At 36.7% G+C, this 13,904-nt stretch overlaps 1 protein-coding gene across 1 annotated transcript in view; it reads right to left on the bottom strand.

Moving 5' to 3' along the window:
* Positions 1–13,904, bottom strand: part of CTNNA1 (catenin (cadherin-associated protein), alpha 1, 102kDa) — a 124,769-nt gene that overhangs the window by 99,127 nt on the left and 11,738 nt on the right. Inside the window, exon 3 of the mRNA XM_008586775.1 lies at positions 12,853–13,056. Within this exon, the coding sequence (XP_008584997.1) occupies positions 12,853–13,056 (204 nt within the window). The remainder of the gene's footprint in view (positions 1–12,852; positions 13,057–13,904) is intronic.

Raw genomic sequence — 13,904 nt, 5'->3', positions numbered from 1 at the left:
GGATCCGAACCCTCGGCGGGAGCGCCGCCGCGCTTCCCAAGCGGCGCACTGTAGCAGTGCGCCACCGGGCCGGCCCCAATATTTCAGGTAATTTTACACCAGTACATAATAAACAACATTCATACAGACATAAGCACAAAGGAAAGCCAAAACATAAATCTTTTCATTCCTAGAAAATGACTTTCATATTTGAATCTACAAAACCACAGTAATTCTCCCTTAAAGTGAAATAACTCAAGACAAGTATTTCCAGAATTAAATTTAAAGGACAATTACAAGGAAGCCTTGAAGTAAGATGCCACACTGTATTCTACTTGGGCTATTATAAACTGCAAAAATTACAAAACCAAAAATTAAAACATTTGCAGTTGGAGTAAAACCAGAGCAGGAGGCCAATCATTTCAACATATCTGAAAATAATACTTGTAAGACAATTTACTGACCAGATATTATTTCAGCATAAAGCAACTCAAAGGAAGTATCTTCCCTCTATTATGTTCGCAAATCATGCCATTATGAAAAGGCCCTAATGCCATTTTTAAAGAATGACCAAACAGAATTTTTGGTTCTATATATCCAATATTCCACTTTTTATTTTATTTTATTTTTGGTGGCTGGCCAGCATAGAGATCAAACCCTGGAACCTGGTATGATCAGCACCACACTCTAACCAATAACCAGCTAGCCAGCCCCCAATATTCCTCTTTAAAATAACTAAGCTATTTAGTGACTGGCAAGGACTTAATTAGCAGTCATCAGATGTGAACACAGATTCGACCCAAAATAAACAAAAAATAAGGACATCCACTCAGAGAAGAAAAACATTATATTCCACAGACTTTCGCCCTTCTCATTTTGTACTACGATGAAGAAATATGCCACCCAATGTAGCAGTTTTCAATAGATCAGGCCTAAAGACAGAGAGGAGGAAATTTCCTGGCAGACGGGTATATCTGTCTCTGGCAAGGATAGTTTGGAAACTCTATGCTCACGATAGAACCTGCATTATCTTTTATGAAAAGCATTTGAATGGCATTCCTAAATGTAACCATATTTAACTGGGGGGTGGGGTTAAATTTAAAAAAATAAACAAACAATATTATAGCAGATTTGAGGGCAGGAAAAATATACCCAATTTGTTTAATCCTAAACTGGCATAGTCACAATAAGTTATTTAAGATACCGAATTTTAAAAAAAATTAAGATCAATGAGCAAAAAATATTAGGGTAGAAAGTTATGATTGATATGTTTTTAGCTTTACAGGTTTGTCACGTATGGGCATTCTAGATAAAATAAACACGTAGCTTCCCAAAACTACTAGTTTACTACATTTAAACAATCACAATATTTTAAATGAATCTTTTTTTTTTTTTTTTAAGGTAACTGGTAAGGGGATCTTAACCTTTGACTTGGTGTTGTCAACACCAGGCTCACACAGTGAGCTAACCGGCCATCCTGACATGGGATCCGAACCTGTGGCCTTGGTGTTATCAGCACCACACTTTCCTAAGTGAGCCACAGGCCGGCCCCAAATGAATCATTTTTTTATTAGCAACACATGGCAACTTGCCAAAAGTAAAGCCTTCTACTCCTTTGGCCAAAAAGAATAAACAAGGAAGAAGTAACTGTATTATATTTTCCTAAAATAATACCAATTTGCAAGTGTACAACACGTCATAGTTTTACGTTCACATCAAACATGGCATCCCCTCCACACATTCACACAAGTGGGGGAAGTAGGATGCCCTTGTTGCCAGCTGCGATTAGATGCTTGAACTACAAGATCATGCAGACTGGCAGTGGAAGTTGCCACTTTGGCTCTTGGCTATAAGCAGAGAGCAAGCCAAGAGCAGACAAAAGCTGAAATGGACCTGCCACAAAAGACAGGTTCCTCCATCCCTGCCTAGCCAGATCCCTGTTCACCCTGTTCTTTGCTACACTTTATTTTCTGCTCTTTTGTTTCAAGGTAATTTGATATTTTTGAAATAATACCACCCATTATATCCCATCCTCATTATTTTAGTTAATCTTGCTTGAGTGGTTCTCTGTGCATTTTAACACAGTCAAATAGAGGTGTAGCTATTAATGACACTGTTTTCAGATTAGAAAGCAGCCCTGGGAGGTTACATTACTTGATCAAGCTTTAATGACTTCTATTCTATGGAAGCATCAGCTTATTGCCCACCATTGGCATAACCCATGAAGAGCACCACCAGGAATAGCTCTGGACTAAAAATCAGAAGCCTCAGTTCTAGTCCTAACTGTTCACACATGGTAGTTTCAGACTCAGTTTTGAAAACACTCAGTTGGGTTTTGGTTCTGGCTAGGATGGAGTATACAAATTCCACTCTGTCTATCCCACTGAATGTAACTAAAAACCCTGGGCAGAATGAATGGAGTAGCAATCTAAGAACTAGAACAAGAAATGACCAAATCCACAATTACAGTTGGAGACTGCAGCACTCTTGTCTCAGTAATTAGAGAAAAAAAAAAAAACAACCAGTGCCATCAACCCACTAAATCTAACTGACATTTACGGAACACTCCACCCATCAACAGCAGAAAACATATTCTTTGCAAGTGCAGACAGAATGCTCACAGTGGTAGCACTGGGTCATAAAACAAGCTTCAACAAACATTTTTTTTTTTTTTTGTGGCAGCTGGTCGGTATAGGATCCCAACACAACAAACAATTTAAAAGAATTGAATTGATGCAAAGTATGTTCTCTGACCATATGGAATTAGAATTAAACCAGAAATCAATAACAAAAACATAATTTAAAAATCTCCAAATGTTTAGAAATTAAACAACATATTTCTAAATAATCCACTGGCCAAAGAAGATGACTTGAGGAAAATGTAAAAATATTTTCAAGTGAACAAGAGTGAAAATACATTATCAAAATTTATGGGATACAGACAAAACAGGACTTAGATTAAAATGTGTAACACCAAATCTTTGCATTTATAATAAAGAAGAAAAGTCTCAAACCAATAACCTAAGTTTCCAACTCAATAAACTAGAAAAGGAAGAACCAAATAAATCCAAAGCAAACAGAAGGAAGGAAATAATAAAGAGCAGAAATTAGTGAAATTGAAAATATTATAGAAAAAAAAAAAAGATCAATGAAACCAAAACCCGGTTCTTTTGAGAAATCAATAGAATTGATCAACTTCTAGCCAATCAACAAAGGAAGAAAAAAGAAAAAAAGATACAAATTACCAACATTAATTGTGAAACACAGACTATCACTACAGACCCTAAACATTAAAAGGATAGTAACAGAACACAACAAATATCTCTATGCGTATAAAATTCAACTAACTGAATAAAATGGACCACCATTTCTTTGAAAGCCACAAACTTCCAAAATTTACCCAAGAAGAAATAGATAACCTAAATAGTCTTATTTCCATTAAAGAAATTGAATTTGTAACTTAAAACCTTCAGAAAAATTAGTTGGTTGAACTAGATGAAGGATTGGCTAACTTCTAGAAAGGGCCAAATAGCAAATACTTTAGGCTTTGGGGGCCACATGGTCTCTTTCACAACTACTCACCTATGGTGTTGTAGTAGAAAGGCAGCCATAGATGATAAGTAAACAAATGGGCATGGTTGTGTTCCCATAAAACTTTACTTACAAAAATAAGTGGCAGGCAAGATGTGACCTGAGAAGTATAATGTGTAAACCATTGGACTACATGATAGTCCAAATTCACTTTACAAATTCTAACTTTACAATTCCATACTTCCATGGTCAAAAATCACTCTGATATAGAGTTCAATAAAAGAATGGAGCAAATGCTAGAACACAGAGGTAACTAACTGTTTGGACCAAGACTTCCTAGAAATGTATACTGCAATTTAAAACAAAACAAAACAAAACAAAACTCACCACTTCAGTCAAACTCATCTTGAATGAATCATTACCTCAAAAGGATGAATCAAGATGTTAATATGTGTAAAAAAATCCTCAAATTTCCCATATTAATAGTGTTTTGAAAATGAACAGAGTATATGATTATAAACGAAATCTAAAAATCTAAGACAAAAAAACTAAAGGTCTAAGTTTATTTTTATTTTATTTTATTTTATTTTTGTCTTTTATCTTTTTCCGTGTCCGGCAACGGATCGCAACCCTCAGTGTTGCCCCCATACCGGACCGGGGACCGGCAACGGGATTGCAACCCTCGGTGCTGCTCCCGCGCCTCGCTCAGCCAGTGAGCGGGAACCGGTCTGTATGTGGGATCCGAACCCTCGGGCGGGAGCACCGCCGCACTTCCCAAGCGGCGCACCTATCCAGTGCGCCACCGGGCCGGCCCCTAAGTTTATTTTTAAACTTTGTGACATTATACACATAAGAAACATTCCCAAAAATGTAAAGAAAAATACAGAAGAAAATTTATACTGCTCTTCGCCCCACCACCTAGAGATAATTATTAATATTCTGATGTATTTAGGGGTTATTACCTTTTAATCCAGAAACAGTTTTTAGATATAAAGTCTTTTCAACCCAGCCTGACAGCTAAAGAGCACCAAGTGATACAAAGGACAATCTAATAGTAATCTCAAGGAGGCTAAAAACCCTATCCATCTGCAGCCTGATACAAGCCAGGCTTACATGTCTGCTCCATCATCCTGATTTCAAAGACCATTCCACTATTGCTCCATTAAGCCAGCACCATTTCATCAAGTACATAACAATGCATCTTTCTGCCTACAAAAGGTTAAGAACTTGCCTATTAAATATTGCAACTTATAATGCCAGGGTAGCATACATAGGAAGTACCACAAACCTCTTAGAAAATAACACAAAATATAACCAGAGTGAGATGCCTTCCTCACAGTTAGGAAGGTCTTTTAAATTCCTCATCGAACACCATAAAAAAAGACACACAATAATTTTGAACAAGTACAGTTTCCCAATTAAATAAATGCTGATCTGCGACAACATGGATGAACCTGGAGGACATTATGTTAAGTGAAATAAACCAGACACAGAAGGAAAAATACTGCATGATCTCTTATGTGTTTCCTAATATACAGAAACATAGCATAAAGTTGGTTACCAGAGAGTGGGAGTGGGGGGGAATTTATGTCAAAAAGTACCAAGCTGTAGTTATGTAAGGATGAATAAATGTGGAGATCTAATCTACAGCATGAGGATTACAGTTAATAATACTGTATTGTATACAGAAAACTTGCTAAGAGTAGATTTTGGGCCCTCTTACCACACATACACTATGAAATGATGGATATGTTAGCTCTATGAAATGATGGATATGTTAAATGGCTTAACTGTAGTAATCATTTAACTACGTATATCAAAATATCATGTTGTATACCTTAAATACGTACAATAAAATTAAATAAATAAAAAATAAAAATGAATACTGCTCTATCAAAAGCAAGTACTACACATGCTCAAAGTTTGCATTCCACACACCATGTATTTATATCTGAATTCTCCCAAATACTGTATATTTTAGGTAACATCGACAAATCAATAAAATCATCTTCAAGCACTAAGGACTACTTATACAGGTAAGGGTTCAAACAAAGATGGAAATCATAGCATAACTGTATAACAAAACTCAGCCCCTGTAGCTGCACATCACACAACCAATTTTAAACATCTGTGACACTCAAGTACCACCAAAGAGCTAGCATGGGAGGATACTGTAAAGAGCTTTTTTGCTCTGCTCATATCAAGCAGCTATACCAAACATGAACCCATCTTACTTAGTCTAGGCTACTTAATTTCAGAAATTTAATACTGAGATTTAAATTTCAATCCTTAACTTTAGTTCTGGAATATTTAATTTTAGCAGAAAACTCTGCCACCATTAAAGATGATGTTAAACCTTATGTGTTGACTGGAAAAGGTGCACAATGGTAAAAGTACTAAGAGCTCAGACTTTCAGGTAAGCCAGATCTGCTTTCAAATCGCACTTGTATGTTATGTATTTTTGAGCAAGTAACAAAAGGATTATTATAGCAGTAAAACTGGTAATAACATGTCTCTCAGCACAATGGTTGGCATATGGTAAGCAGTATAATAGTACAGATAATCCTAACAATTGAATTTTAAAAAGAGAAAAAAGTAAGAATAGATAGAAGTTTACACATACACACATCCAGAATTAAGTCTGGAATGCTATATACACAAAAATGAGTGGTGGGATAACAGAGCATCACTTTTATAATCAGAAAAAAAATGAAGCTATTCTAATTTTAAAGATAAGAAAATGCAGCCACAAAATAACAGTAACAAGCTCTTCATAGTCCTTCAAAGGCTGGGAAGCTCTGGCTATGCTAAAGAGATTCCAGGAAGGCATTTGCAAAACTGAGAAGAGATTAGCATCTAAATTGAGTGCTTCCCTTCACTACAATAACAATATATCTTTTCAAAAGATCTTTGAAAGTGAACATTAACTGCATACTATTCATATATTCCATACCAAACTATTACCCAAATCAGGTTAAAATTTTACACCTGATGTATTAACATAATCAAACTCCTCAAATATATGTCCAGTCCAATTCAAAAAATGTCAAGTTACTGCATTTCTCTTTTGGAATCCTACAACCACTATGACAATGTTCTTAGGTAAGAACAAAAATAAAATCTGTCCTTACGCAACATCATCCTTACCCGTTCCTAAACTGTACCAATTTTCTTCTGCCTAAAATTACTATTTTAAGTATTAAAAATACAAGCTACTATGGCTACTATGCATGGATTACTGTACCACTCTGGACATACAATGAAGAAGTTGATGCTAAATCCTTACTCACATTAGCTGGTTGGTTACTCAGCAGTTGGAAGTATCCAAGAGAGGGCTGGCCAGTTAGCTCAGTAGCTTAGAACACATTGTTGATAACATCAAGGTCAAAGGTTCAGATTCCCATACCGTCCAGCAGCCAAAAAGAATACAAATAAAACAAAGAAGTATCCCAGAGAAATAAAATGCAAGCCAGAAACATAAACTACATATATAATTTTAAATTTTCTAGTAGCCATAAGTTAAAAAAAAAAAAGATAAAAATTAAGTTTAATAACAGCTTTTATTTAATCCAATATATCCAAAATATTATCAATGATATTATTGAGATATTTTATATTATTTTTTGTGCCTAAGTCTTTGGACCTGTCACATTTCAAGTGGTCAACAGCCACATATGGCTAGTGGCTACCAAACTGAACAACACAGAGCTAGAGCTACTCAAGACCATGCCGTTTGCTTGTTCTCACCAATTATAAGACTTAACCCAGTGTCAGTCACACTAGACCATGAACTGCTGATGTGCAAGATTGCTCAGGCCAAAACCAAATGGAATTCATTTCAAAGATTAAGGGTTCTTTATGTTTCAGATACTGTGTTAAGCATTTTCAGATTGGGAGTTTTCTGTGGGGGATTGTTTGTTTATTAGGGTGTCAGGTGTTGAAGAGGAATGTAGTAATAGAGACATATAAGCTTGGTTCCAATAAATACTGCTATTAGAAAAACACATAGCCTAAAAAAAGAAAAAAAGAAACATATTAAGAGTCAGCATATCCCTCAGCAGAATGAAAAGGGTGAAATAAAGAATTCAGCTGCATAAAGTATAGGGCCCTTCAGAAGGCTTTTGCAAGAGCACTGAAATAACTTCAGAGAACACTGTAACACACAACTGGACACCCAAGTCAGCTATGTGTTTAAAGAACAGAAAGTTTAACCAATTTACCTGGTAGCAAACTGTTTTAACTCATTAATCTAATAGTCTGGACCCTAGTTCTATGAATATTTTATGTTTATATGCAGAAAATATTAAGAGGGTTAGAAGTATTTTTTTAAATGCTCCGTAGAGAAGAAAGAAAAACTAGAAACATATATCCCTAAATGTTAATAGTAGTGGTGGTTCAATAATTTAATACACATGTATGACTTTCAATTATGAAAAAATAAAATGGCAATAACTCTTTCAAATTCAATTAATTTCACCGTAATTTCAATCCATTCACTTTTAAACCTTTTAAGATTATGACACTTCCGGCACGATAAATGTGAGGAAAAGAAAAAATGATTATGACACCCATCTAAAGCTGTTTTTCTTTCTTTAGAACCCTCACAGGCAGAGCAACTTCAGGCTGATAGAGCAAAAACAAATTACACGTAACCACAATAACCACATTTCATTTCAAGGAAACCTGGAAGTCATCTGTGGAACTACAAGGATCCACTGAAGGGTTGCAAAACCTCTACTGTCATGTATCTGTGCCTTTTCCATAATATTAAGTAAGTAGGGGTCAAACACATTACTTTTATATCAATATCTCTTACAGCCTGTACATTAAGTTAGCTATAGAACCAAGGCTACCTTCCAGCTCGTCAAAACCACAATGCAAGCAAGAACATTAAGGCTGCTGGCCTCCTGACCCTTGGAACCTTTAAAAGGGAATTTGGCCCTCACCTAATGAATTAAATTTAAATCCAGTCTGATCTGAGATATCACTTTCACTGATTGCTTATTTCAGAATGCTTGATTTAATTTTTTTCCTACAAATGTCATCTGTATCCTGAAAGGTTTACAGGAAGTACAGATAAACTACCCACAGTTGCCTCCTCCTTCCTCTCTAGAATGTTTAAAGCACATAAGGGCAAAGATCTTTGTTTGTTCCCCACTAATGTATCCTTAGCACCATAAATGTCCAAAATTGTTCATTCTATTCATTCTCCCAAGTCAACATGAGTTCATTAAGCAAGCACTTACTGAGTATCTCTTCTAGCATTACACTAGATCATAAAAAATTTTTTTAAATAGTTCCCATCATCCAAAAGCTTAAAACCTAGTTGTAGAAATTACATGGATAGAGGAAATACAATTAAGCAACAATTCAAGGACATATACAATTAGATGCAAAACTTCAAGCACCCGAGAAATAATGTAGGATGGTACAGTTTGCTTTAAGCTTTTTTTTTTTTTTGGGTGGGTGGCCTGTATGGTGATCTGAACCTTTGATCTAGTGTTACCAACACCTTGCTCTAACCAAGCGAGCTAACTGGCCAGCCCAGATGATACAGTTTGATATGACCTTTAGCAAAGAGATGAAAAACAAATGTGGGACTTGAAGGAGGAGCAGTTTAAACTGGTGAGAAGGGAATTTCACAAAAAACTACTGAAGACAGGAGCTCAGCCTGGCCTGAGCACGTAGAACAGAGAGGAAAATGGAGAAAGTGAGGAGAGCCTGGAGTTAGGCAATGGCGGTGGAGACAGAAAGGGACAAACGGAATAAACCATCAGAGCAGCTTCTCCACCTTAGCTGTACATTGACTGGAATCACTGGGAAGCTTTTAAAAATAGTGATGCCCGGAACTCAAACCAGAGATTCTGACTTAATTGGTCTGGGTACAACCTGGACATCAGGATTTTTAAAAGTTCCCCAGTGTGGGAACTGTGGGCATAGCTTACTCAATCTTCAAGCCCTTACCACTTGCTATGTCCCCTGTGTGAGCACTGCCCACAAAAGTTATACAGTAACTAGGAGTAAGGTAGTCAAAACAATAGGTAGAAAGAGTTTGCTGACTACAAATAAGAAATTTAATGATTTCTACATGGCAACAGCAGGTCTGGCTACCTGCATCACAAGACCACCAAAGATAGAAGTCACTGTCATAAAACATTTGGAGTTAATGACATTAGCTTGTTTCTTAGTAATTGCTTCTTGGCTTTTTCCATTGCTTTATGTGAGCTGCCTATATAAACCTGGGCTTGACCAAGACGCAGTGCAGAGAAACCTTGCATTTGTCTCTGGACTGTTGCCTGCTCAATCCACCAGCCTGTAGGTAAGTTACCCTAATAAAATTCTTTGCTTTACTGTACGGAATTGCCTATTTTATTTTCCGGTCTCAAGATACCTTCTCCGTTTGTTGAACATTTTGCCTTTAGTGTACCATCAGACACCAAGGGACTCTAATGTGAATCTAAGGTTAAGAGTCACTGCCTTAGGGCCGGCCCGGTGGCGCACTCGGTGGAGTGCGGCGCTTAGGAGTGTGGCGGCGCTCCCGCCGAGGGTTCGGATCCCATATAGAGACCGGTCCGCTCACTGGTTGAGCGCGGTGTGGGCGTGACACCGAGGGTTGCGGTCCTGTTACCGGTCACGAAAATAAAAAAAAAAAAGACAAAAAAAGAATCACTGCCTTAGAGGAAAAACCATTGGAACCTGGTAACTGGCAACACAGGATAAAGAAGGAAGACTCAGAGATTATGAAGAATGTGTGTCTATAATCACAACCTTAAGAGACAATCCAGGAAATGGAAAAAGTGAAAATAGGTAAGCCCTTTTGGACTTTATCACTCTGCTGAGTTCTATACAGTCAACATGTTTTAATTAATGCATATTGTTTCGATTCTTCATATACTATAGTTATCTGCCTAATATTTTTCAACAGAAATAATCAAAACTTGAACCATTTTTTGTTAAATCAAGGTAGAACTCAACCAAAAGAACATAAAATAAATCTTCTAGAAAGATTCTTGGGTTTCCTAGCTAGAAATCATCTCGTCCTTCTTGCAATTCCCATGGCATTTTAGCTGTGCCTATGATGACACTCCCATTAAACGCCCTGTAAAGATCCAGTCTGTTCCAGAAAGGAGATATCAAAGCCCCATTCCTTCTCTTACATGGTGTCCAGCACACTGCTCTGCACGTTACACATACTCAGTATGAACTAAGTGACAGGCAGATCACCACCAGATCATCACGAGAGGTCCTAAAAGTTTTTGAATGCTACATTAAAAAAAGCAAAAACCTATCCCCAGTTGCTTCTGCTTCTTCCAGACCTTTTTATCATTCTAAGCTTTCTTCATTGTGCTTCACTGCCCTCCCACTTTATCCTCATTCCATCACTTTTTGATAGGACCAAGCCTGTTCACTGTTACATGGCTCAATAAAAGGAAACTAAAGATTTTTACCTTTAAAAAAACACACCCACATAAAGAATAAGTATGATTTGTAACAATGAATATGCTAATAAAAAATAACAATAATAAATAAAATTTTAAAATTTTAAAAAATACCCAGGAACTACCTCCTAAAATATATTTCTGAATCTCAAGAAAATTTCTTTCAGGACCCCCACCATAATACTTAAACATCAGCCTAACATCAAGCATGGTTCTAGTTTTCACTTAAGGATGCTATTATAGTCTCCATGTCATCAGCATAAATGAGTGTTTCCGACCTTTTCTTACATCCACGGCATGAACAGAAAGTACTATTTGTATGACACTCTAGAGAGAAACCAGAAAGTTATCCAAGACCAGTGGTGACTGCGCTGAGAGTCTGACCAACCCCAGGACTCAAGAGATATCTTGTAGACTTGTCAGAAAGCTCTAGAATGGAGCAATCAGAACGGATTTATCATAACTCTTCCCTACCAAAGACTGTTTTCAAAGTAGTTTCTTAATCATAACTGCATCGGACACTTTTGCACCACGTCCAGCACTACACATGACAGGAAATGATTGATCCATATACATACCATGAGTCTTTGTTCCCCTCTTTAAGACTCCAATATTGTAAGCCATTCTTCAACTTATCCACTTTTTATATTTTCTAATTTTCAGGCTTAGATATGGATTTCTAAATGTGTTTCACATTTTTACTGTGACTTATCAACTGCTTTTTCCATTTAACTAAACCTCTAATCTCATTTTTCTGAGGTAGACTGCCTCCGATCAAAACATGGTAATGGCTTAAAAAAATTCAATATGCTCCACTAATTTCACAATATGGTAGAAACAAGATAAACACAGGATTCATCTTCACCTTAGGAATTTCATAATGACTCATTGCTTTCTGTTCACTTATATAGACATTTAAGTGAATAAACATGATGTATGGCAAATGAACAAGTGAGAAAGGACCTAGATCTTTTTTTGGAAAGTGTTAAATACACCAAAAAAATTAGTGATGACAACTAATTTGTATTGTCCCTTTTCCTTTTAAAATGATTTTATATAATTTTTATTTAATTTATTCTTTCTCTGCCACAGTAAAGTATTGGGTACAATGTCTAAACTATAGTGAACTGAAGTTAGCATTAAATAACTGGAATGGAAGAAGTAAAAGGGAAGGAAAAGGAAAGACATAAGATATATGACAATAAAGAAAATAAACTATTACAATATTTTCTATTGCAAAAAAAAAAAGTTGGGTATTAAATTTCACAGCACTAGTTTTTAAACACAAACCTTAAAAATTCAAACACACTACCCAGTTTGCCTCATATAGCTCAACTTGGCAATTATCTACTCTTACAACATTCTATATGGTTCATGAAAAAAATTTCATAAACTATAAATATTAAAGAAATGGGTTTTCAGCATTCCTTTTTGCCCAAAATTAGATGGCTACCTAAGTGTCATAATGGAATTTTAGTGATGTAGAAAGAAGATCATTATCCTTAGAAGATGCACGGTGAAATATTCAGAGGTGAAGTATCATAATGTCTGCAACTTCCAAATGTTTCAGAGGAAAAAAGGATGTGTTTATGTATATACCCATATGCATGTATATATTTATACACACACATGCACATGTTAATTGATGAATCTAGATAAAGGGTATTTGGGTGCTCATTGTATATTTTTTATAAGTATAAATTTTTTCAAAATAAAAAGCTGAGGAGGAAAGGGCCAATCAGAAATCCATTTATCCATTCCTTAAAAAATATGAACTACTCAAAAAAGTCAAGAAGTCAAAGACATACTTGATGTTAGTAATTAAAACAGCTCAAATCCACCATGTTATGGAAAATTCCTCTCACAGAAATACCTTATATCAAAGAAAAGTTCTGACACTCACATTGCCCATGTACTCAGACAGCAGGTCCTGCAGGGCCTGGCGGACAGCATTACACTCTGCCACGATTCGCTCACGCCGGTCATCACGTGTGCAGGATGAGTCAGCCATAAGGGCAGCCCCGCTAATGATGCTTTCCAGGCGCTCCTCCAGGGAAGGCCTAAAGCGCTCCTCACTGAAGCTCAAAGGATCCACAATGATTTGTTTCTGCAGAGGAGGCATTATTGAATGTTAGTGTTTATCTCTGTTCTCTCCATTATTCAAGGTGAGGAAAGTGTTAATTAGGAATATCAGGATTCAACCCAAAACACCCAACACATGAAAGAAAGTTATACTTCTTGGCTGATGAGGGGCCGTCCCACATAAGTTGGCCTATGGTGGATCATACCTCAAATGCAGCACTGGAAGCAATACTATCCAGCCAGACAGGGCCTGAGTAAGATATGATACTACAAATGCAAAAACAGATATATTTCATTCACACTACTTATTCTGAACATCTAAAGTTCTCCTTGTACAGTATTTAGTAATTCAAATTATCAAATGACATTTCCAAGGAAAATAAAAGTTCTCTCTCTTTCTTACGTGCAGAGTATAAAATTGCTTCATGACATTAGCAGAACTGTTTCACCACAAAAAAAATACAAATGTAACACTGAGTTCTGTCCTCAAAGTTTCAGAAAGGAATACATTTACAATGAACTTCCATCTTATTTTCCTCACCTTACATTACCTAAACAAGTTTTATAAATAACTGTCTCAAATTTATCCTGTTAGGTCTAAATTAGAGATTTTCTTTCCTCAAAAACCTCTAGTATTCTGGGCCGGCCCGGTGGTGCACTGCTACAGTGCGCCGCTTGGGAGCGCGGCGGCGCTCTGCCGAGGGTTCGGATCCCACATACAGACCGGTTCCCGCTCACTGGCTGAGCAAGGGGCGGGTGCAGCACCGAGGGTTGCGATCCCGTTGCCGGTCCCGGTCCGGTACGGGCGCGACACTGAGGGTTGCGATCCGTTGCCGGTCACGAAAAAAGACAAAAAGGAAAAAAAAAAAAAAG

This window comes from Galeopterus variegatus, unplaced genomic scaffold (assembly GCF_000696425.1).
Source record: "Galeopterus variegatus unplaced genomic scaffold, G_variegatus-3.0.2 Scaffold4114, whole genome shotgun sequence".
Classification (NCBI taxonomy): domain Eukaryota; kingdom Metazoa; phylum Chordata; class Mammalia; order Dermoptera; family Cynocephalidae; genus Galeopterus; species Galeopterus variegatus.
The sequence above is the reverse complement of the archived record's forward strand: the minus strand, read 5'-3'. Positions and strand labels throughout refer to the sequence as shown.